General features: G+C 35.2%; 3 protein-coding genes across 3 annotated transcripts in view; 2 read left to right on the forward strand and 1 right to left on the reverse strand.

Annotated features, from left to right (window-relative positions):
- LOC113240612 (vacuolar protein sorting-associated protein 35) overlaps positions 1-2,032 on the forward strand; it is a 25,386-nt gene extending 23,354 nt beyond the window's left edge. The window contains exons 16-17 of the mRNA XM_026477948.1: positions 213-386; positions 1,569-2,032. Coding sequence (XP_026333733.1) covers positions 213-386; positions 1,569-1,727 — 333 coding nt within the window. The 3' untranslated portion in view covers positions 1,728-2,032. The remainder of the gene's footprint in view (positions 1-212; positions 387-1,568) is intronic.
- A 3,385-nt stretch (positions 2,033-5,417) lies between these two features.
- LOC113240617 (protein LTV1 homolog) lies at positions 5,418-20,257 on the reverse strand. The gene is made up of 11 exons (XM_026477955.1): positions 20,156-20,257; positions 19,913-20,071; positions 16,402-16,521; positions 14,473-14,623; positions 13,546-13,656; positions 13,338-13,471; positions 10,136-10,279; positions 9,405-9,562; positions 8,307-8,457; positions 6,730-6,914; positions 5,418-5,653 (listed from the first exon to the last, which is right to left on the reverse strand). Exons 1-11 carry the CDS (start codon positions 20,156-20,158, stop codon positions 5,476-5,478), a joined length of 1,494 nt encoding a protein of 497 aa, XP_026333740.1. The 5' UTR covers positions 20,159-20,257; the 3' UTR covers positions 5,418-5,475.
- Positions 20,258-20,658: 401 nt separating this feature from the next.
- LOC113240619 (isoleucine--tRNA ligase, mitochondrial) overlaps positions 20,659-26,097 on the forward strand; it is an 18,176-nt gene continuing 12,737 nt past the window's right edge. The window contains exons 1-6 of the mRNA XM_026477957.1: positions 20,659-20,853; positions 20,992-21,114; positions 21,892-22,262; positions 22,486-22,599; positions 23,356-23,558; positions 25,212-25,378. Coding sequence (XP_026333742.1) covers positions 20,659-20,853; positions 20,992-21,114; positions 21,892-22,262; positions 22,486-22,599; positions 23,356-23,558; positions 25,212-25,378 — 1,173 coding nt within the window. The remainder of the gene's footprint in view (positions 20,854-20,991; positions 21,115-21,891; positions 22,263-22,485; positions 22,600-23,355; positions 23,559-25,211; positions 25,379-26,097) is intronic.

Consider the following 26,097-nt stretch of genomic DNA (forward strand, 5'->3'; position numbering starts at 1 on the left):
CTCTAAGAGTGGCAAACTAGGGGATTAATTCGGTTTCGCATACTTTCCAGTAACCGATTGTTAACTTTTTACTTTCAGTTTGTATGTACATATAAGCAAAGTTCGAAGCCAGTTCTTTTTTTTTTAATAAATATTATTTTGATTAAATATCTTTTTGAGCAACTAATTATCATTAAATGGCTGGTGCTAAAGTGTTTTTCAAATCGGCAAAGTGGGAGCTGAACGACGCGTCTCGCGCCCTGGACTGCCTGAAGAAGGCGGCCCGCGTGGCGCAGCAGTGCATGGACGGCGGCGTGCAGGCTCAGCTGCTCGCCGAGCTGCTCGGCCGCTACGCGCTGCTGCGCGAGCGAGGGAACGCCAGTCTAACTACCAACCTTATTGACGCAGTAAGTGTACATCTACAATATTAGTCGATAGAGTTACAAGAATTGGAGAGGATGTGGACGAGCTGTCCACGAGCGGTGCGAAGTGTTGAATCTTTATCATCAGTTTTTAATATAACTGGTATTTTATTATATATGAGTACAGTCTAGTGAGGAAAGAGACTCAGTCTTTTAAGGCGTTTTATAAGGACTTGACTCAATTTTACAGGACTCGACTCTAAAATTAAGACCGGGGGTTCGAGTTTGTATTAATAAGACTCAGTCGTTATACTAAAAGACTCAAAAGACTTAAACGACTTAAAAGACTTAAACGACTCAAGTTGTTCGCAAAGGACCTTGTACCTATTTTATGTCTTATTAAACCGGAAGTTTATAAAGGCTATGAGGGACCAGTCGTTTAAGCTTCCTAGGTTTAAAAGACTTCGACTCGAATTAGTCTTATGACTCAAGACTTGAGAGGTAAAAGACTAGACTAGTCGTGAGGCGTTAAAAATTAGTCGAGGTTTTTTAAAAGGCCTTAAAAGACTAAGGGTCGTATTCTAGAACTCTACTCAATGTTCAAGTCAGGATTTGAGTATGGTTTAAAGCATTCGAAATCATACTCAAGTCCCTGCCATTAGGGTCGTATTTCCAGTGCTCGTGTTTCCAGTGTAATCATGACTTGAGCATTGAGTAGAGTTCTAGAATACGACTCTGAGTCTCTTTCACCACTAGTACAGCCCAGTAGTAAGGGCTATTTTTATACATCACTAAATTCCCTGTACTACCAGACCGACGGAATTCACTATGGAACCAATTTGGAAATGTTCTGTTCCCAAAGTGTTCTTACCGGGAATCAAACCTGGAAAATTATCATGAAGTATTATTTAATATTTCACGATAATATACTTGAATATTTAAATATTAAAAATTGCCACCGAAATTAGAGAAAACTAACCCGAAAATTTCCCAGAACTCGTCAATCCACACAACAGCGTTCACAGTGCAAGCCATTGAGCCGCCGAATACTATTTTGATTGTGTTATTATTATTATAAAGTGGAACGCTTTATGTTCTCTTAACTGTAGAAATATAACTTGCATGTGTATAGAAATTGCGTCAAGATTTCACTTTGCACACGTCTAAGCTTGGTGGCGTATCTATAACCTGTTATATTTAATTTAAAAAAACCAAATTTTCCCATAGATTATTCAAAAAATCCGCGAAGAACTAGCGAACCTGGACCAATCGGAAGAAGTAGAACAGATCACGAAGCATTTCCACAACACGCTGCAGCATTTGAAGAACCGTATGGAGTGCCCCGACCCGGACGGACTGGGTTATGAAGGCTTGAATCTCGCTTAGTTATTTCATATACTACTATTAGAGAATTTTCAAGTGAACTTTGATAATTTTAGGCTCTATTTACATTACTGCGGTACGGGCTTGTTAGGGTCCTAATGGGACGTAAAATAAAAAGTGGACTGTATTATAACTGGGCTGGTATATTCACCGTCTCAATTAAGTACAGACAGCAGCACATCAAGGTACAGGTTGTCAGTATGTCTTTATTGAAGACGGAGTAAAACGACATTTGCGCAAAAGTGTTACACGCTTGCGAGCAGCTAGTGACTATAATCGATAAATGTTCTATCGACTGAATATTGGTCACGCTATGGAATAAATAGCCGAAGTTGTTTCATTTCAATCATCCTCGACCCATTAATCATTCAATTACTGAGCACAAGTTCATTTGAATGGTAAATTTTTGTAAGTTCATACATACATACACTGTATTCAGAAGTATGTTTATAAAAAATACAAAGAGGAGACATATTTTAAAGTTTTTTATTTCAATTCAAATATAGATAATCAAATCCGGCTATTCTTGTTTAAATATATATGAATAAAATTAATCTCGATACTACACTGTACACTACACTGCTGGTCAACTGTCAAAATAAGAATAAATAAAGCAATTTGTAATCATTAGAATGTCGTATCTTTCACAATCGAGCGATAAAACTATCGATAACCTATTTAAAATTTTACGGAATCTGGCAACCCTACAAATGTCATTTTACTCCGTCTTCAAAAAAGACATGCGATAAATATATATAATAGACCGTGGTTATAAGTCGACGGTCGCCGGTGGCTGTCGAGAAGGCGAGTGATCTGATCACCCCTGTGCGAGCAGTAGACACAGCAGTACACTATTTGTGTAGCTCCTTTGTCAACCAGAAGCCACTAAACAGAAAAACTGGATGCATCAAGGTTCTTGAGACGCTTGACACAGATGCCATTGCGAACGTACACACAGACTTCGGCACGAGGTAAAAACCTTTTGCTCCAGAGTATAGCCAGGATAGCTGAGGTACACCGCATCAGCCGGACATCTGATCTGCGTCTCGGCGACGAACAGCAGCTGCGGTTTGTCAGTTTCGAGATGATGGTGGTCCGAATCGGGATTTATGGAGAAGTGAATAGGCAGGGGCATGGCTTAGCATCACCTAGTTGTCACTTGTAGGGTCTCGAGGGTAAACCCACGGAAGCAAGCTACATCGACCCCCAAATCATTTATAAGTGGATAACTAATTATTATGCATAAATAAAAATAATCACATTATTCGCAATAAGATTCATTTAGTATTTTTTTTCAAAACGTGTTTTTCTCAATCACGTTTGAGTTACGATAGCATATTGTTTCATGTGCGATATTTTTTTGTGTAAATACTACACTGGTTTGTTGTTATTGATAAGAAGATCAAACAAAGAAAAAATCCTTCGATCTGACTGGACTCGAACCAGTATCTGTTGTCATGCCGCGGCTAACATTCTTAACCAACTTAGCTACAGAGTCAGCATATTTTACAAGCCAAAAAAGTCTCTTATCTTCCGGAGAATTCTAGCGTAAACTTGAAAATTCCCGTACCTAGTTTGTACGTTACATTTACTTCCATTCCGTTTCGCAGAAATGTAAATTGAGCTTTACCAATAACTGTGCAATTCGTACCCAGATTTAAGTTAAGTTAGGCGCGTTTTCATTGTGCAACTAGCTTTCATGCTACTTGTACGGTGTAAACAGCTTGTGCATAATTTTAAGGTAACTTCACGTCATGAATATCGTAATGTTCATTTTGCTATGTACAATTTCGTTACAAAAATTAGCTTCCATTCTGTTCCGCCGCAATGTAAATTGAGGCTTATTAGCCTATAATCACTTCTTAAATTTTCCCCTTGATCTAAAAAAACACCCGGTATTATGTTCATATATCTTTATAATTATATTAATTTTATAAATGTGATACCTTTTTTGAGTTTACATTACTTCGGAAAGGAATGGAAGCGGTTCTTTGTAACGAAATTGTACATAGTGTAATGAACTTTATGCCAATTGTGTAACATACAAACTAGATACAATACGATAGCTGCGGGAATTCCCGAGACTGAGCGAGAATTTGTTTAGGCTCGGTTAGTTTGTACGTTATTTGTATAGACGTCAAGTTCTTTACGCTATGTACAATTTCGTTATAATAATTCGTTTCCATTCCGTTCCGAGACGATGTAAATTGAGCCTAAATCAGTATTTACAAGATTTCTGCCGTCCACTAACATCATGTGACCGTGACAAAATCATTTTTTGAGATACATTGAGATAGAGCTATACATCGTTAGGGTAAGTTCCGATAAGTCGAATACGGTAATAATTTGAACTGTTTTTAAAAGAGAATTTTGTGCTCTATTTTTTGCTATTTGAAACGGTTATTTAACCATTTATCACTTAACCGCGTTTTAGTTAGTGGACATCAGATTCCTTGTCATATAACATTTCTATGCAATTTATCGATATATGATTTAAATATGGCCGCCCATTTTAAATTCCAAATATTTAAAATATAGATCAAAATGGCAGACAGTAAGTAGCTCGGCCAGGCTCCATAGTGTGTGAATAACCTTGGTTTGCGGCATTGAGTCTATACGTAAAATATTGTTATGTATATTGGACTGTAAATAAATGAAATTGTTTGACATTATGTCGTAGGTATATTATAATTTTAATGTATAAGGTAGGCTTGGATTTGATAGAAGCAATATATCATGTGTTATTGTAATAAATACCGTGTTTTATTTATAGTTTTAAGAAATCAGTTCAAAACACCCTTGGGTCGATCGATGTATGGAAGCATTGATGAGGCTAAAGATGTGTGCCAGTATTGTAGCTGAAGGCTGTGGTCTCTACCTACCCTGATGGGAAAAGAGCGTGAAGTGTGTGGTATATTTATTCATGATTTTGTAGCTGTATTCTAATATCAGATAATTATTGGTTTTTATACATGACGGGCACGTGACTCCACCTGATGTTAAATGGAATCCAAATGTGAAGGTATCTTAATGCAGTGTTGATACAATCATTGCCCTAGCCACCTCCACCCTGCGTGCGTACAAGATGCCTCTTCACGCCTCGTTTGAAGGACCCGATATCATAAGGTGTCACGTGCCGGTGCTACCGGTGCGCTGGAAGGGAGTTCCATTTGTTGCAAATTGTGCCCTTCCAGGGCACGTATACATAAAATGTTTTGAAAAGGACTTCAAGAATTTTTTTTTGAACACGTTTAATAGCGGATTTATATTATTTAATAACTTAAATCCTTAATAAAACTTTTATTAAGTTGAATCCTGTTTAATAAGAATTTTTGTGATCGAATGTCCGCCCATCTAAGGCATCGTTTTTAATTAATCTTTGCCAACCTTTTTCAGTCTGTAGTTTAGTTGGTTGTCTTGTGGTATAACTGTAAGTGCATGTCAAGATTGGAAAAAGTAAAAATGAATGAAACTACTTCATAATTAACCAAGTTTTTTTTGCATTATTCGGTCCCGAGTGGTCAAATCCATAACAATATTAAACTTACCTAATCTACGTGCACATAGGTATAAGTACCATTCAGTAAAAGCTTCTATCTGGATAGAAATAGATTTAAACATACGGCACATAAATAAAACTACAAAGTACTTCTTAGACATACAATATAATAAAAACGCGGGAAGCAAATTGCTTTACCCGACTTCTATATCTCCTAGTGATAAATGGGATGTGGCCTTAAAGATTAAGATTTTACAATATTCGATTGCCTTGCACATTATTTCTGTTATTTAACATAATTTTTTCTTGACGTTTCTTCTCTTCCTTGAAAGCTTCTTTGTTGGCTTTCTTCTCGAGTCTTCTTTCGCGACGATACTCCCTAAGGAGACGTTTACGTTCTTTCTTTTCCTCTGGTGTTTCATCTTTTGGCCTGAAAGAAATTTGGTAATCTATGAAAAAATAACCGTTCAAATAAATAGTTGAATCCAAATTAGTAACACTTCAATCGATCTACAAAGGATTCAATTGCTGTAAGAAGGAAAGACTCAGCCTATATTTTCCCTCATTGTCGATTAACCTAATCTGTTTAGGATTCAATTGATCTAAAAAGGCTTTAACTAAATCTAACTCGTTTAACTCTTAACTTGCGGAAGTTAGTTGGCCGTCCACAAGAACCGGAAATAGGTCCGTCTAGGATCCGCGAATTCCGCAAATTAAGAGTTAATAGTAGTGATGAAAGAGACTCAGTCTTTTAAGGCCTTTAAAAAACCTCGACTAATTTATAACACCGCACGACTAGTCTAGTCTTTTAACCCTCAAGTCTTGAGTCATGACTAAAACTGAGGACTAATTCGAGTCGAAGTCTTTTAACCTTAGGAAGCTTAAAAGACTTATAGGACTAAAACGACTAAAAAGACTAAAACAACTGGCGCCTCATAGCCTCGGGAGTCGCGAGTCATGAGCCGTATGGCGTGATTTTATTTCTACCCACAAGGTATTTATTTTACGATTTTTATTATAATTAAAGAGACGTGATTATTTACTACATACTACTTACGTCATTTTTATTTATAAACTTCGGGTTTAATAAGACATAAAATTTGCAAACAACTCGAGTCGTTTAAGTCTTTTAGTATGACGACTGAGACTTATTAATAAAAACTCGAACCCCCAGTCCTAATTTTAGAGTCGAGTCCTGTAAAATGGAGTCGAGTCGTTATAAAACGCCTTAAATGACTGAGTCTCTTTCATCACTACTTAATAGGCTTAACAGACCATGCAATAAACTGGAAAAACTCGGCGCGTATTTTGCCCTAATTAGGATTCAATAAACAAATATGCGCGAACTAGAACCAGAAGTTCAGTGAAAAAATTGGTAATTAATTAAAAATGAACGACAGCGTGTATTTTGGACTAATTTTTATTTAACCTAAACTATGATTCAAGTGATCTAAAAAGGTTATACCTGATCTAGAAAGGATTCAAATAACCTAGAATTCAACTTACCTAATAGATAACACACTCAGTGAAGAAAGAATGGACTCGGCGTGCGTTTTAGCCTCGTCGTCGCTGTCATCTAGTGATTCATTTTGTGCGTTGAATTTTGCAAGGGACTTCACCGTTAACTTGTTGTCTCTGCCAAGAATGTCTTTTGGTATGCCTTGTGCGTTAAGTTGGATTCTTTTAGATCTCTGCAAAGAAAAAGTTTGAAAAATGTTATATAAAAATATTGCTATCATTTTTGCTGTCTGTAGGCAATATCTGTTAAGTTTCAGTCTTTATTGACGAAAAATATTAACTTAGTTACTTTTTGGTTAAATTGATAACACTACAAAACAGAACAATGGCGAACTTCCATTAAAACTTTTGGTGAGATAATTGTATGTTTGTTTGTTTATGAAAAATATATGAAAATATTGAGTTTAAATTGGATTGATTCTATTTTTGATTTGAAATATAATGTTCTTTTTTTGTCTTTAAATATAGAAAAATCAGAAAATTTGTTCGTTTCCTTAATGATGCTTTTCGTTGTCCTGGCCATAAAAGCAGTTTTTGCAGGGAAATAAAGTTTTTTCATGCTTTCATGTTAGAAACAAAAAAAAAGCAATGTGTTGATTTGCATTCTCGCCATATTTACAGAGGTCATTCTACATCCGAAACTGAACCCAAATCACTAAAAAAATGAACCGAAAAAAAAAATTTGTAAACAAATTTAATCCAAAGGTCATTCAGACTTGCACGGCACTTGCAAACATTTTGAACAATGACCTTAAATGCGCAGAAAGACGCATTTTAGATCTATTTGGTTGTGGGGTGGGGGTAGCGACGGCGGGGGAGTGTCGTATCGAGCGCGCGATTGGTAAATCAGTCGACCTTGCTTCCCGTACTGCGTCTACGTCACGCTGACATCCCACATACATTCTATTCTAGTCTGTCACAAAATGCCACGTACCCAAACGGGTATGTAAACAAGAGCTAGTATTGCCAGAAAGAACCGCTACCAGGTTCACCAGAACCTGCATGGTAATCCATCAAGTACAAGTGCGTGTCTATTCTTATGGCATGATGTGAAACATTTAGTTTACGCGGAGGATACGAGTGTTGAAGTTTCTGCTTTCAAAGTTGTGGAGTCTAATGTTGAAACGAAACTCACGTGCGAATCTCTGTGGAGCTAGGTACTTCTAGCAATACCTTCATGCTAGAAGTCTAAGTTACAAAACTACTTTTTTCAGTCAACTTTTCTAATTAATGTAAATAAATAGTAAATTATAACAATACTAGTACATAATCATAATTAAAAAAATAGGTAAATAAGCGATCGAGAAAGATTACGTACAGCTCGGTGAAGCGGGTGGCGGGGTCACTGCCCTTGCGTGGTGCGTATGACTTGAGACAATTTTGCAAAACTTTACTAGATACAATTAGCCAGAATATTGAACAGAATATATTTTTTAATATTTTTAGACGATTTAGCATTATTTTTATTATTAATTTCTTAGATATGTCGAGAATGCAAATCAACACACTGTAATTGATAAACCCAGCAACAAACATCGGGTTACATGGTGTAATTAACCTCTTACCTTCGGCTCTTCGATAACTTTCGGATGGTTGTACAGATTAGAATAAGTCGATAGTATAGTTTCACAATCCCATTTCTCTTTTGGTTCAACTTCTATGGTCACCATTTCGTCTTCTGATGTCTCTTCTTGTATTTCTTCAAGACGTTGAATTCTGAGAAGAAAGGATAAAACAAAACCGTTCAAACAATTCGTACAATAAGACATTGCAATAACAACTAAAAACAAACAAAAACAAGGTAAGGATAGTCTACTTTACGTTTTGGCATGGAGTTTATTTACGTATTTACTTACAAAGGTATACCAACAGCATATATATAGTTATGTATCTTTTTGTTTATCTTTAATGTGCAGAGGATTTTGATTATATATTTTAACTGTACTATAGTAGGGGTTATTTTTAAACAATTTCAATCTTGGGTTCGGAAGTACTAATACGTTGTTGCGGCGGTAACTAGGTGTGAATTTAAAACGGCTAAATTACGTCTCACATACTTTACAACGTCGAATATACAGGTGACAAAAAGTCACTGTTCATTTTTTTTCCTGTGCATAAGATTCAGTAATAGAACAAATTAGTGAAATAGAAAAAAATTCCCATTTTTTTCATGTTTATATTTCCCAATAATTTCTAACGCGTGGTTACCTCAAAATAGTAAATAAAATTGAGCAATCGGCGCCGACTTGTCTAGACACTTAGGCGCCAGCACGTCGCGCCGCGACGACAGACCTGCGCTAACGCTTTGCGCGTTAGTTTAATACTTTGTTGTCGGATAAACACATAAAACTCGCGCACTGACTCCGCCCACTACCCCACACCGTTCGTGTTGCAATAGCAACGGCGTCTGTTAATCGTCTGTCGGAAAAAATGTTCACAATTCTTCGGAAAACTTTGAAACGTCTTAACTTATTTATTAATTAAGTATTTGAAGAAAAAAATACGAACATGTATTTTTTATTTCCATTATACAGTGTGCTCCTTTAAAATGGTCAGTGGTTTTTTATTACCTTGTTCAAAAGTTTATTCTTTTTGAAAGATGGTTTGCAATTGATATATTCTGCTTATACCCTTGTTTCTTCCAAGCAGCTTTTAGAACAAACCTGGCTATTTCAGCTTCTTTATCAAGCTGATACCGTCTCCTGGATTCTTCGAACTCCTCAGCTGCACGCAGCAGCATATCGTGTGACTCAGGCATGAAGCCTTCGATGTCCTCCAGGTCCAGAGCGCCTACTTCTGTATCGTCGTATTCCGCGAACATCTGGAAATAATATAATTAATAATAACGCACACACTCAACATAGTCCCGCACTAGGGAAACCCTGTGTCGCGGGTGCCATGGACACACGCATAGACAACAACAATTTACACCCAAACTCGCGAGAGAAATAATGTAGGCCATACAAATATTTCCTCCGGCCCGGGAATCGAACCTGGGACCTCTGCGTGGCAGTCCGGCATGGTAACCGTTCGGCCACGGAGGCAGTCAACTATAACATAACTATAAAATTTACAAAATTGTTTTCACTAAAAACAGACCTATGGCTCCATTGACTTACAAATAAATGGACGACGGGTCTAATACAAAAACCACGAAAAAAATGTCCCAAGTCAACCTATTCGAAATTTAAATTGTAATGTCATCGCAGTATCGCGCTGTCAGTAGAACAAACGAAGACTAAAGCGGAGTTTGGCGCTCTGTATACGATTTTAGCGCCTTACAAGTGCGGACACTTTTTAGCGCGGACCCGACGTCCATATAATTGTAAGTCAATGTATGGCTCTTATAATTTCCCTGTATCTCATATGATTACACCCTATATTATAATCTCACCTTCTCAAACCGATTGTCAAGGAGTGAAAGGCCTTGGTTCCTTTGCATAACACTGGAGGTCATCGAGTATTGCGAAAAGCGAGATTTCGTGTCGTCCTTATCCTGAGGATCCCACTTAGGCATTTTCGGTCTATGGCTATGGTCCTGCAAAATACAATTTTTTTTAATGGATATATATATGTTTCAGCTTTCACAGGTTATGTTTTCCATCTTTCATTTCCGGTTTTTATCCCCACTCCTTCATTGTTCATGCGGTCAGACTTTGGAACGCACTTCCCATTACAACCCGCTAGTAAATCCTTAGCTATTTTCAAAACGAGAGTTAAGGAGAACTATTTATTCAGTGTTCCATCCATTTTATAGGTATTATTTATATTATTAAATACGTATTTATCTAAGTAGTTGTAATACTTTAATGTTATTGATAGTCTTTTACTACATAAATTTTGTTTTCTTGTGCACATACAAAAATACAAAAACCACAAATACAAAATTATTTATTTACAAATGAAATGGTGTATAGTCTCTTCCAATCCATTTTGAACAAAAAGTAAACAAACCTGTTTGGTTAAAATTCTAAAGCAATCACTCAATAAATAACACTTTCACGTACATTTCGAAGATTTCGACGTTCATCACTTTTGCCAACAATATTCATTTGAATAGCATCGTAAAATCGTATTTGAAAAATGGTAGTCCAAAAGTGAGGTTATTATTCATCTATACTTCTATGACTTGCCTATGGTTGCATAGTGCTGTTCGAAAAAAAAAAATTCGGTTCAATCAATAAAACATTACTAATCGATTATTAAATCAAACATTTCAATCGCAATCAAACGAGTATCTAAGTGTAAGGATTTGAAGGAGGATGTAAATTGAAATGTTAAATATGCTTATATAGGTTATGTAAGGAAAACAGCTAGTATGACTCAATTGAACAAATCGATTCATACAATTATTTAATCAATGTGTAGTTGGCGTTACAATTGGCCATCACTAAACCGTCTATGGTCGGGTCAGTGACTTGTTTGTTTACTTTTTGTTCAAAATGGATTGAAACGAAGTATAGGTAGGTACATTACAATTTAAATTATGACAAAGAACCAGGTAACACAACTCAACTGTAGCGTATATCGCGTACAGAAAATTTCTTACGTTTCCTGCAATAGGCAAAGCCTGTCTTGCAAGTAATCGATAAAATAATAATAATAAAAAAGCACACACACAACATCAAACATTATTATTATTATATCAAATTATTATATTTTTTTATATTTCAATTTTTACCGTCACGTAAAACCGTTATTATAATTATTGTGTTTTGTATTTAAGTCGGCACGATAAGATTTCTTTTAGAAATAAGCAGTACCTTTGGTTTGTCTTTTCCGTTTTACTAAATGAGATTTGTGTTTTTCTGTAAGTACAATTAATGATTAAATAAATAGGTAACTGTTTCACCTAGTATGTGACGATCTGGTTGAGGACGGACGCTTGATTTAGAAAGTGCCTACACACTCTCACCTTGAAAATTTTCAAGTTATATAAAAAGGGTGGTAAGGTCTGTAATTAGTTGGTGGTCCTAGATCCCACCAGGAACCCTACATCGCTGAGTGTTTTCGAATTTTGCGCTTAGTAGAGTAATTATTACTTAGTTTGATGGTCAAGTAAAACATTATGATTGAAAAGATTCACAAAAATCTTGAAGATTTTGGACGTCTTCAAACGAGAATTGTGCTCATCGACGGAGCGCATATAACTATATAAAATAGCGTATATAAAATAACAATGGTCAAATGAATCCCTGCGTGCTGATTTTGATTCATATTGGAATTGATCCGACCGGGTAGTCTCGAAATCAGATGGATTTCTGAGCAAGAAGATATACATTATTCCTACTATATCTTTCTAATTCATCGAGTATATAACCAGAAATAGAGACGAAATGTCATTTCATTTGTTTGAAAACTATTCTGCCATATCATTACTGTGACAACTGCGCTCCGATTGGCTAGCCCGAGTTCGAAACAATTGACGAGGGTCGTCAATGGGTGTCGTCAACTGTTTCACTTCAAATCGACCAGTTAAATATGCTATAATGGACGAAAATTGCAAAATTACACATTTAATATTTAATTACCGATGAAATATGATTCCGTTTGTTTTGTAATTAGATGTTTTACTGTTTTTCCCACACCACCGAATAGAACAGCACGGCATTGTTAGAGATATTATCTTTATTACAATAAATACAGAATTTTTTTTGGAATATACGGGACGTACACACAGGTCAGTTTTTTTTTAACGCACACACTCAACATAACCCCGCACTAGGGAAACCCTGTGTCGCGGGTGCCATGGACACACACATAGACAACCACAAATTACACCCAAACTTACGAGAGAAATAAATGTAGGTCATACAAATATTTCGCCCGGCCCGGGAATCGAACCTGGGACCTCTGCGTGGCAGTCCGGCATGGTAACCGTTCGGCCACAGAGGCAGTTATGTAGGAGGCACATATTTATAGGTCAGTAGTTGGCATGTCTATATTTCAGTGCAAACGGAAGTTAATATTTATAAGAGCTGTATCGCGAATTTGTTACCAGGAATATATGGCCCTGATTTCGTCTCTATTTCTGGTTATATACTCGATGTTCTAATTTGTGAGTTAAATCAACCATTGTGCCAATTAGAAATGTCAAAGTTTCCGATCGGCCACTTGTGAATCGCAATTATAGGCCTCGAGTCGGAAAAGACGCAGTTTCTGATCGGGAGAGGCAATCAAAATCAAGCTGCTTGTCACATATACCAGAAATTTAATTTGTTTTCTTCGTTTTAGATTTCGTGATTGTAATTTTACACTATATAACCTAATACTAAGATTAATTTTATCACGCTGTGCACTGTTTTTTTTGGAATGTGGTCTAGTTTATTAATTTATCAAACTGTATCTGTTACCATGTGATGATTATATTGTTTGTGTAACGTTAAAATAGAAAAATAAAAATAAAATAGAAAAAGGAGAATGACTTCGATTATCTTTTGAATAAACATTCTGGTGTATATTATGGTTAATGTCTCATATGAACGTTGTTGTTATAAAGCAACCTTCGTTTAAGGTTCCCCTAAATATGTCCATGAGTATCTGTGTCTGTAATTTAACTACCATTATAGTGATTGCTTATAGGTATATTAACTTACCTGTGATCCGCTGTCATCATCAGAGTCCAAATCTGAAGCAAAAGCCTTATCCGATTCATTATCACCATCTTCAGACATACAGTGATCATCTGCATCTTCATCATCTAACTGTTCCTCATCATCATCATCGTCACCTGTTAAAATTTGATGTACAGATATTGAAACGGGTTAAAATAATGTCGATGGGAATTGGTGGATGTAAACTCACCTCCCATTGCAAGTTCAATGAAGTTGTCTTCTAGCTCATTGTCAGGATCCTCAAAGTTGAAATCATCGTCAAGAGCTGCCACTACTTCTGGATCCAGGTCCAGACAGAGACCTGTAAGAACAAAGTTTGACTTGTTATTGTAACTGATTCGACTTGTTGCATGACATTTGCTAATAATTATAGTGCCTGTAGGAAGTTTATCAGAAACTCCTACAAAAAAGATAATATGTTTTCTCAAGTAAGCTATCACTGCATTTACATAGCCTATGTTCAGGCCATTCGTGACGCCTGACGAATATGCATTAGCAATGGATCGTACAGATGTCAACAGGCAGCAGCTACCGGGCGGCGTCCTCATTGCGTAGCTAATCTCCGGACTGTGCACATCAATTATTTTGTACTTTCAAAAATAAGTAAAATAAAGTCAAGTCAGCAGTCTCAAGGAGGTTTTACTTACAAAGTCCCTTCAGTGTAACCCACAAAGGACCGGCGCAATCAGCCTATATTATGTTGTTTGTATTTTTTTTAATAAATAAATATTAAACATTGGTGAAAAGCGCGTATCTGCACGCGTAACATTTAAGCGGAATTGATTTGGCCACTAAATTACCGAAATGGAGATTCATAATCAAATGCTAGTTACGCGTAATTGCACGATATGACATAACATACGTTGCTCTGATCTCAAAATAAGTAACTAAACACTTGTGTTGTGGAAATCGAACGACAGTATCACCACCCAGACCCGAGATAATATAGAAAAGTTAGTTATTCTACTTTGAAACAGCCGGGGATCGAACCCGGGACATCAGAGATACCGACGACGACGACGACACCATAAAAAGCAGTGTGCAAGCAACTCACGAAGGTCGTTAACGTTGTGAGTGGAAACCGGAGTTTAACAGGTCACAGGTCATTAATACATACCTTGTGTTGCAGATCTATTCAATAACCCTACATCCTCTTCTATCTCCGAGGCGAACACAGAGCTGGGAAGTCTAAGATTCTCTGTAATGACTTTCTCTGGCTCAATTTGTGATGTTGATGGCATGGACTCCTTCTTCTTTTCAATTGGTTTCTATAAAATAAATTTGGTGATAATGTTATATTATATATATAATAGTATATTATTATTAAGAGATCTATGCTACCTTGAAACAATATAATAATAATAAAATCACATGTGGTTATATACACTCCCAGACACATAATTCGAGCCACTTTGCATTTTTATCCTTAAAGGGCTAGAATATATAAATATAATTATTTAGGAAATGAAACTATTTTTCCGGATTTAAATCGCGTATATTTGTCAACACGTCAACCGTGACCATGGGACCTGTAAAGGGCCCGAAACGTCGGTTTGTTTGAAAAAACAAATATACGCGATTTAAATCCGGAAAAATAGTTTCATTTCCTATGTGTAACAATGGCGAAAACATAAGAACTCGAAATATAATTATTTTTGTAGAAGAAAAGTTTTCTCCGGTTTTTTAAATTCAAATTTTCAATAAGGACTTAAGGAAATGACGTTTAGTATATCTGTTTCAAAGTTGCATAATAGTCCTTGATCAATCAAGCATTGTTTAAGCTACGGGCATTTAATATTGAAATTGCAAGGTGACACGAATAATGTGTCCGGAAGTATAATAATATTTACAAAATTTTAATATTTCAGAAAAAAATTATTTAATAGTAATATTTAATATATGTATATATAATATATTTAAGCACTAAAACTTTTGTCTTTGACTTTACATATCAATGAATAGTCTATTTTTACCAAAATTAAACTGTTAAGTTTTTGTTACATTATCTGATTTTTTAGATCTCTGTATTTGGTAGTAAGACAATAAGTTCAAACGTGCAAGCCACCTCAATAACGACTCCCGTGCCCGCTCCCGTGTATTGTACGAGACTGATATTTATGCTAATGCTTTCTTTTGTTATTGCACATATTGTTCTTATCCTATCCTTCTAAGTCATATGACAGCAGTGGTGCACTTGGAAGCTAAAGCACAGGTTTCGACCTATTTTAGATTCCAGCTCCCTCACAAACTATAATCAGGTTATAACTAGTACTTATTTTAATAAATTAATTTTTTTTTGTTATTTTTGTAAGAAAGTAAAATCTGATGTATGCAAGGATGTAAAAGTATATCGTCCAATATTGTCCTGGCTACGATAGCTGGCAGGTTAGATTGACCCTATATTCGGTTATGATAAGCATGTCCGCTATGGTGCCGGTTATGGAGGCAATCGATTTAGACATCAATAAACTATGTGCTTGTAATTTTAATTAGAATTTTGGCTTTTATTTAATTTTATTTCAATTTTATTTAATTTTATTTTTTAATCTTTTATTGTCTTTTTAATTCTGATTATATTATTTTGATTTTAACTGTAGGTATTAATTTAAATTTCAATCTCCTTTATTTTGATACGGGTCATGTCGCCTGAAATAAATGATTTTTATTTTTTTATTTATTTTAAGTCATGGAATAAAAGTTGTTGTTTATAATGTTAGTAACATGGTCCTGTAAGATTGTTAGTAACTGCTTCTGTGGCCGAATGGTTACCATGCCGGACTGCCACGCAGAGGTCCCAGGTTTGATTCCCGGGCCGGGAGAAATATTTGTATGGCCTACATTTATTTCTCTCGTGAGTTTGGGTGTAATTTGTGGTTGTCTATGTGTGTGTCCATGGCACCCGCAACACAGTTTCCCTAGTTCGGGGCTATGTTGAGTGTGTGCGTTATTGTTATTATTTTACAAATAACCTTGTATATAAAATATGATTTCCTGCAGCAAGAATCATATGAGATTATTTTCTTTATGTAAGAGAGTCAATACTTACTGGCTGCATAACCATGGTGACTTCTCTGGTATCCTTAAGGTGCTGCAAGTAATTATAGTCATCATCAAAGTAGACGCCATACTTGCGCTGCTCCTCCTTACGCTGTTCTGGTGTAAGCTCCTGAAATATAAAAAAAAGTGGTTAGGATTTTGCAAGTCTTTAGGAGGGCTGATGGCCGATGAAGCAGACCTGTACTTGAGTGATGACCACGTGAAGCCAAACTCAGTGTAGGACGGCCTGCGGCAAGGTGGACGGACCACCGGAGGAAGTTGGCAGGCGGTACAAGATCGGGACAGTTGTCGTGCTCAGGGTAAGGCTTACGTCCAGCAGTGAATGTGTATGAGCTGGAGATGAGGTGTTTGCAATTGCTACATATTGGAAATGAAACTGTACCAACATTTAAAGCTTTGTACAGATCCTATGTATGATCACGGCTGAATAAGGTTTGTTTGAGAAAACAAATATACAGGATATTAGATCATATCAGTGAAATAATATTATAATATTAAATATACATATATATGCTACCCCTACCTTCTCTTTGTTTCTGCACAAATTATGTTACATATTATATTTATACCAAAAAGAATTTTTTTGTTAGCAATAAATTGTTGGTGTTACTGGCATATTTCAACTATTGTGAAATACATGTGTTTATAATATAATATAAATAATAATAAATATACAAATAAATAAAGAAAATAAAAAGACTGGCCAGTGTGTTTTCGTCTTTATGAGTTTTAAGAAGAAAAAAAATATTCAGACTTAAAGCAAATATTTGAGAAGTTTTGGGCAAAGATGGGAAACAGCACCTTGAGAGCCCAGTGGTAAAGTGATCAATAATATGTATCATGAATTTATGATTGAATACCCAATCTAAGGACTTCAGTACAACTTTAGAATAGCTGAGGGCCTACCATAACCTTTCCAAAAACAATCTTATTTCAATGTAAGCTTAAAGTAAGCTTATTATAATGTTACTCATATTCGTACCATGACGAACCTGTCATGTAATGTATTATTGCAAAAGTGATTGAAAGAACGAACGATTTCCCAATATTGTCTATTCCTTACTAAAAATAGGAAAGAGATAACGCTATGTGAACTATATAATGCCATCTCTTTCTTTTTGATGTTCCGAATCGTCTTATCGTAGTATAATGTTTATGTACTTCATGTTATTTACATTCAGAGAATTTTGACTGTTAAGAAAAGAAAAGTATGTAATAATAAAATCTATTAAAATTACGTTGTTTTCTATAATTATTCCGCATTTTCATGAAAATAAATAAAACAAGTAGTCTTGATAGTCACGTTATGAATTCGGAGCTATAGTCTAGTGTGAACTGTTAGTTTCGCCAAGGAGCACATAGATGGCGCTGTTATAATTTTACGAAATAAACATCGCGTATTTTTATTTAACGAAAAAATATTTACTATGTGCTATTACATAAAAAATAAACAAAATATTCAAGACATATATGTAAATAAATCAGTACAACTTCAGTTCTGATCATTACAAATCAATATTAAGACAATAAAATTGTAAATAATATTGTTTCCAATGATGAATTTGACATAAGAGCAATATTACTTTAATGTTAAAGTCATGTCATAGTACGAACTCAATGAATGAATAGTCACAAAGCAGCCAATAAAACATCATAGTTATAACATTACAATAAGCTTACTTTAAGCGCGTTATGTTACAAAAAGTCAATGTAAGGTTAAAGTAATATTGTTTTAAGAGGTTGTGGTAGGCCCCCTGATGTCGAAATTGTGGCTAGAGGGCGCGAGGGGAGAGGGGAGGGACAACCTGCAATATAATAACTTTAGTGAAGTGCAACACAAAAGCTGCATCTGTGTGCCTTTATGGGACAATTTTTGTATTAGCTAGTAATCATTATTTTTTTGCTTTAGATTTCCATGATATTTGAAAGAAACCATTTGCTTTCCAGAAACTGAACTTGTGTGGGCTTCCTTTTGAGTAGATCTACCTCCAAAAATAATATCAACGCCCAACTCAATGTCAGCTATTTTAAAGTTGAGCTAGGACTTCCTAAGATATAGCCAGGTTAAGAGTACACTTAATCAATGAGCATGCATGAAAGCACTGATGCGTGTTGATTAGGCGAAAGAAGTATGTCAGGATTGTTGGAAGTAGAAGGCTGTTATCTCTGCTGACTCTGGTGGGAACAGGGTGTAAAGTATAAAATATCTACCATAAACTATGGGGAAATCCAGGGTTTATGGATACCTTACTGAGGACTAGGACATTCGGATTAGAAGCAATAAAATAGGTTTACATAAATGATGTAAAAACACATTTATCGAGGACTGCAGTCAAAGCTATATTGTCATGAAAAAACAATGACATAGAAACATGAAAAGATATTTAAATTTGGATTACAATGGAATGCACATACTAAAAAGGTTTATTCATTTATTTATTTGATTATAGACAACAGCTTTCGTTGGTATGCCTACATCACACAGTGTTGAAATTTATATCGTTTATTTTAGTTAACTTGTTTAGCACCAATTCACTCTTTCGTAGCCAGTTGTCAAGCTTGCTTTTGAGGGCATTAACAGAGATAGCAGGAACTACATCACTGGTAGCATGTTCCAATTATGTACCATTCCATTGCTGAAAAAATTGTGTGCAGCAGGAGTTTTGGAAGGTGCACAAACTAGTTTGAGATGGTGGCCATGACATGGTTTAAAGTTTTTTAAAGATGTTTTGTGGTATTGGTAGGTTGTACTGACTAATCAGAATTTTATAAGTCAATATGAGGTCACCATGAAGGCGTCTTTCTTCCAGAGTTCTTTCAGAGTAGCGTAATATGCATAGTCTCTTCTCATAGGATTTGTTACTGGCCTGAGTTTGCTCTATTAAAAACATTTAACCTCCTTCAACATAAACTTCAGCCATACGTGATGACATTATTAAAACTATATTTTGACAACCATGGACCAGTTTTTTTAAATTGGTTGCTTTTTATTATATCAAGTGACTAGATGAACAAGTTGTGTGTCTGATGGTAAGCTACATGCCTGTCCATAACAGTTGCAGAGCCACTTAACAGCTTTAAATCACAAAAATATGAGGGGCACTGCCACTGCACCTGTCACCCTGAGACACAAGTTGACAAGTCCCATGTGCTTGTAATTTCACCAGCACCCTTACCCTTCAAAACTAGAATGCAGTAATGCTCACATTAGTGCCTGGTGGCAATACTTCCCTGGACAAACCCCTTCACAATGAGCTCTACTGCTACTGGTCCGAGTGTTCGGGTAGTGCCCCAGAGTGAATTCTGTTGCTCTGGCACTCATAGTGTAAATACATACGTACCAGACAACCAGACCAGTTGCCTGGTTTCAAACTAAGATCAGACAGGGGATAAATATTTTATATATTTTAATTATATTTATACCCCCATAGACCCAACAGAAGTAATAAAAACATGGATATTCATACTTTTTTTTTAAATTTCGGTCAAATATTACTCACAGGTTCCTTCTCCTTTTTCGGTGGAATGTTAGCATTAACGGGCACTAGAACATGCTGCGGGGCTGTTTCATCAGCAATAAGAGGATCTCGCTGCGATCTGTGCACTAGATTGAATGTTACAGCCTTTTTTCTGTCAATAAATTTCTTCTTTGTTTTAGGCTGAAAAAAAAATAGGTTACTATTTAATATGTTCTAGATGAATCACAAATTGTGGAACAATGATATGTTAATTGTGTGTTTTACCATTTCGAGGTGTTCTTCACGTGCTAAATAGGAAAAAAAGTTGAATCAAAACATGAATTTCCAAAACATGTGTTGTTTGGAAATCTGAAATGTCAAGAGGGTTGAGTGTTTAAAAACTCTTACCGGATTAACTGAATTTTGCAAGATTTTATAGTAAGTCGTTTATTTATTTTATAATAATGTGAAGACAGTCAAAGAAAGAAGAAATTCTGATAAATATTTCAATTTGCGATCTGTTGATAACGTTTTATTATTTTGCCTCTTCATTCTAATATCTAGAAATTAAAAATCTATTTAAGTTCCTAAACGTGTACAAAGTGACGTTCCATTGCATAGAGACGAACATGGTCCATATCGATAGTCGATTCAAATATGATTTTTGAAAAAAAGTAAATTTTAATTCTAGGTGATACGGAATAGGGTCCCACACAATACTAAAACGATATGAAAATCATTACTACCAACATTAGGAAATAACTGTCAAAACAAATTAACCTCCAAAAATGTTTACAACCAAGTATTTGATGATTTTGTCATCATGTTATAAGAAATTTAGAACAAAATATGTCTGTGTTACATGCTTACGATCAAAAAGCTCAGCAGAGCCCAAAACTAAGACGTATTCACATACAATTTTGTTCCCAAAAACGAATTTTCCGGCTCGGTCAAATAATAATAAAAAGGAGGAAATTCAGAAGGTAAAAGCTTTTAAAATATGATAAAATCTATTGCTTATACAGTTTTATATATCTTTTAACATAATTACTCTACTGTCTTAGACATTAACGAAGAAAAAATTAAAAAACTTGTACGTGGTTATCGCTTAATTTTTACAGATAGCAAAGTTTTCGGAGCTTTACAACTGGCAAAGAAAGCACCTAGTCGGCCCTGAATTTATATTACACGATGGCCCACCGTATGCTAATGGTGATTTACATATGGGACATGCAGTTAATAAGGTAATTTTATTATTTATTTTATTTATATACTCACGCCCTTAGATTCCCCTTGGGGTAGGCAGAGACTATCGTTCGCCACTTAGCACGATCCTAACAAACTTGTCTTGCTTCACTTACATTCATTAATCTCCAGCTTGCTTAAGAACACTTAATTTGATCTGAGAATGTTCTTAGTGACCGTCTTCTTCCAATGATGCCTTCCATGTTAGTTCTATATATTTCTTTCGTTAATCTGCGTTCATTCATCCGCTCCATGTGCCCAAACTGCCTTAGCATACCCTTTTCTATTTTTGTCACTATATCTTCTTTTATTATTTTATTAATGTTGTTTAACTAATCAATTAAATTTTTGAGATTATTGTTTGTCGATTTGTTAGCTGTCTTGTCTTTTTAAGCCGAAGTGGTTGTTAAATTGTTGTTATTTTAATCTTTACTTGAAATAACGAAAAAGTTTCATCCTCTTCAGTAATTTCTTCATTTAAGTTTCATATTGAAAGCTAAAAAAAAATTTAAATGAACATAATGAAAACAATATTCGTCAGTTGAAACTATTTTTCTGGATTTAAATCGCGTTATATCGCGATATAATCGCGAATAAAATTTTTATTCTGTGATAACACTATTCTTGTATTCTAGCCTTTTACAACAAAAATGCGAGGTGGCTCGAATTATGTGTCCGGAAGTATTTACTATTTACACTGATTACTTTAGATTGCACATGATGTATTTTAATTTTCATTGTAACAAAAGGATGTTAATAAATTGAAACTTTTCCAGATAATAAAAGATATAAACAATCGTAGCCAAATACTACAAGGCAACAAAGTCCATTATGTACCTGGCTGGGATTGCCACGGTCTCCCAATAGAACTAAAAGCATTACAAAAAGCCAAAACAGGAAAAGGACGTACTGAACCAACAACTCCAATTCAAATTAGAAATATAGCCCGTAAATTTGCACTGGAAACTGTAGAGAAACAAAAGGCAGCTTTTGAAAGCTGGGGTGTTATGGCTGATTGGGATAAACAGTGTTATTTGACATTAAAGAAAAGTTATGTACAGAAACAATTAAGGCAATTTTATAAGATGTATGAACAGGGGCTGATTTTTCGTGCATTAAAACCAGTGTACTGGTCACCTAGCTCTAAGTAAGTATTTTGATTACAATAAAATCTAGATGTCCTTGGAGCAATTATATATTTGTGTCTTGCACTATGTGAAACCAATTTTTTGTGGTTTCATGTAGTATTCAGAATACGATACTGACGCATGCACCTACGCACGCACGAAATTGAATGTAAAAGATATTTCAATATTTTGAAATGGAATGTAAAAGACTTTTAACATTATGAATATCACTCCTTCTTTCAGGACAGCGCTAGCAGAGGCGGAGTTAGAATACGATCCTCATTACAAAAGCAAAGAGGTCTATGTCTCATTTCCTATTGAGAATGTCCCAAAGGTTGTCCAAAATGTTTTAAAAGGGTAAGTTTAGCAGGCTATATGAGATTTAATTGTTAATTAATAATTTAATTCCGCCACGCTCTCGGCCGAAGCGCCGAATGTTCGTCTGCCGAATTTTCGGTGTAAGATCTGTGCATTTCACGTGCTACCTGTTACGTCCGGAGGTAACGGGGGTGGGGTGTTTTTGTTGAAAAATCATAAAACGATAGAAACGATACATGTCAATTTCTGGACCTGTTTTTAAGAAGTGGCTACAGATAATATCCAATATGATGAGCATGTGGAGAAAAGGTCTATTGCACGTGAGATTGATTTTTATTTGAAAACTGTTCATACGACAGATCTTTATAAGTGGTGGTCAGCAAACCCAAGCAGTATCCAAGCCTGTCAAAATTTGCTAAGATTTATTTATCGTCTCCTGGCAGTAGTGTTTATTGTGAGATGCTATTTTTAGAACCAGGAATTGTTTATGAGGGAAAAATGTTTTCATTCATCACAACCTGCCACTGGTTTATTTTATGTATTAAAGCAATAATTTGTGATTAAAATACATGATACATTTTGAATAATATGTGCTTTTTTTAATTATTTGATATTCGGTATTCGGCCGAATATTAAAAAAAGTGGCCGAAAAGACCGAATACCGAATATTAGCCGAATGTTCATTGTATCTCTAATATATATTATTCTATTCGATGTATAATAATAATAACTGTACAATAATCAATTGACATAATAAATACACTTGTTAACTTATAATGTAATATTTATTTCCAGTAAACCTCTCTATGCATTAATTTGGACTACCACACCCTGGACTTTGATAGCCAACCGCGCAATTTGCTATAGCCCTCAACTAAAATACAGCATTGTGACTTTGACCAGTAGACCTGGGGAGTATTATCTTGTTGGAAGTGGATTAATTGAATCGCTGGAGACGACTTTGGGTGTGGAGATACCGAAAGTTTTGGAGTTTGATGGTAAGATTATTTTCTTAATAAAATTTTGCTTGCAAAGATAATCCAGAAACCACTGTTGGCATATTCTAAGCGCCTGAAATAATATTATTATCAGTTACATGGAGAAGATAAACTGTCTTTTTAGAAGATAACTTTTGCAAAGACACAAAACCTTTATTACTTTTTTAAATAATTTTTTATAGAAGCTTCTAAAATAGTGAAAAAGAAATATGTTTAGGTAGAAGTTAGATAACAAATAGTTATATAAAAAAGTTAATTTTATGCTACTAGAACCATGAAAAACGTAAAGTGGTCAGCCAACCTGATGTCAAAACAGCTGGCCACTTTATTTCTTTAATATTTCTGTTAGCGCTAAAGTAGAAAGTATGTCAATAAAGGTACTAAATAGTAGGAAATAGGTAGTAAAAATGAGCACAGTTTGATTTGTATATCTCGTTTGGTCCAGCCATTCTGACAGACACAGCATAGGTCATGGGAGAACAAGTGCGAGTGTTCCGTATTTTCAATTATAGTTCAATTTGGCACAAGAGTCTCCTGTCTCGTTGCCTGGGATTCCCACATGTCCAGGGATCTAGGCTAGCACCTTCTTTATACCCTGCTTGTGACAACCTAATAGGGCCTCTTTAATCTTAAGAATAACTGGGAACCGGAAGGAAGAGTGGAAAGGATTTGACAGGATGGATTGAAGGCAACTTTTGGAATCGGTGAAGATGATAGACTTATTGAGTTTATGAGACTTGACATAGAAAACTGCTTCCAGTAGGGCGATTGCTTCACCAGTAAATACTGAAAAGTATAAGGAGCATTTGAAGCTTAAATTTATCTCAGCAGATGGGATATTTTACGTTAGGTGTACTTAAACAAAATTGTCAACTGTATTTGTATTTTTTTTTATTAAATTTAATTGCCTACTAACAAGAGATTGTAACAGTTTTGAGTGGTTTGCGTTCTTGTAAATTTCGAACATTCTATTTGTTAAAGTTTTTAAAATTTTTATACTTCCATTTTACCCGCCATGCGTCTTTACGGTTTAAAATTAAAAAAAAAATCAATTTGAGTAAGTTTTTTATGCCTTATTTTTTAATATGGTGGAATGAAATCACAACTGCCCGTTAGATACACCTTGTATCTTCCTTCCTCCATCCTTTTTTTCAATAAGGGTTTGATTACGGCTTTCCAAACTCTATGTTAAAAGAGTTTGACTTAAGTGTAACTTTATGACTTGGTACTTGGTACTTGGTGTAACGGGCTGGTGTAACTTTATGACTTAGGTATTATTATTTATTTAAATATAGACAGTATTATTTTCTTATTTAATTTTTGTTTTTATTAAAACGGTGTAGTACCGTAACTGTAGAAAAGCTGTTGGAATGCGATTGCCATTATCATAATAATTTAATTTTATTATTATTAGCTCTACTGCTACTAAAAACCTATTATTTTTTTAATATTATTATTAACAAGTAACACTCTCTGTACTTTCGGTAAGATACCGCTAGATGGCGTTGAACCATTTTTGTAAACCGCGCTGTTGTTACCAAAAATTGTGTTAACTGTTGAGTGGTTTACAATATATGAACTTGCTATTGGATCATTTTATTCGTGTTATTTGTATACAAGGGTAAGAAATTAACAATTTTATTTTCTATACAGGTCACCATCTTGAAAAAACAACATATTACAACAAACTCGTAAAAACGACGCTGCCGTTTCTAGAAGGTGACCACGTGACTGAGGGAAAGGGAACTGGTTTAGTACATACTGCGCCAGCTCATGGGCCTGAGGATTTCTTGGTCGCCTTGAAAAATAACATGACTGTGGTATGATTCATAATAAAAATTACTTTCTTGCTTGACTTACAGCTTTGTTCCATTTCGTGTCATAACTTCGCCATGTTTCAATATTTTTTATCGAAAATGAAACTATTTTTTCGGATCTAAATTAAATTAGACGTAATTTGTTGATGTGTTTACCACCTCAGTCAGCCGTGTGTCGTGACCTGTAAAGGGCCTGAAAAAAAAAAACAAATTGGAATGATATCAAAGAGTATAAGATCCGAAAAAAATCCAATTTGTAAGTGCGTATGCACACTACGTCCGATTCGTAAAAGTTCCGAATCCGAGAAATGACTGTCCGAAATGTCACAAGCATCATTTTATCTCTAGGTGTATAAGTGATATATTTTCTCGGATTTACCGCACAAACTACATCCGAAATGGGTCCGAGTTTTCTAGATTTGTATAGTTTTGGATTCGGAACGAACGTGTTAACAATCACGGAACAAAGGTTCCGTTATCATTATTTTCTCGCTCATTATTTTTTAATTTTCTCGAGATTTTTGCATTTGGTTCAAGAATCCAGCGGCTGTCCGGCAACTTTGGCGTAGTCTCGTAAATGTACCGCCGAAACATGCCATTGTATTAATATGGGTTAATTATTAATACGTGTTAATATAATGGCATGGCCTCGGTAGTCATTAGTACGTGTACCCTCGGTATTTTACTTAGAAAAGAAAATCAATTCTTTTTTTCATATACTT

Source organism: Hyposmocoma kahamanoa, unplaced genomic scaffold (assembly GCF_003589595.1).
Source record: "Hyposmocoma kahamanoa isolate Upper Pololo Valley unplaced genomic scaffold, ASM358959v1 159, whole genome shotgun sequence".
In the NCBI taxonomy this organism is placed as follows: domain Eukaryota; kingdom Metazoa; phylum Arthropoda; class Insecta; order Lepidoptera; family Cosmopterigidae; genus Hyposmocoma; species Hyposmocoma kahamanoa.

Coding starts and splice junctions, on each gene's coding strand:
- LOC113240617 (XM_026477955.1), bottom strand. Junction 16,522..19,912: donor CGAAAAAGGAGAAGGAACCT/GTGAGTAATATT, acceptor TTTATATTTCAG/GAGCTTACACCAGAACAGCG. Junction 5,654..6,729: donor CTGAGTGTGTTATCTATTAG/GTAAGTTGAATT, acceptor AATTTCTTTCAG/GCCAAAAGATGAAACACCAG.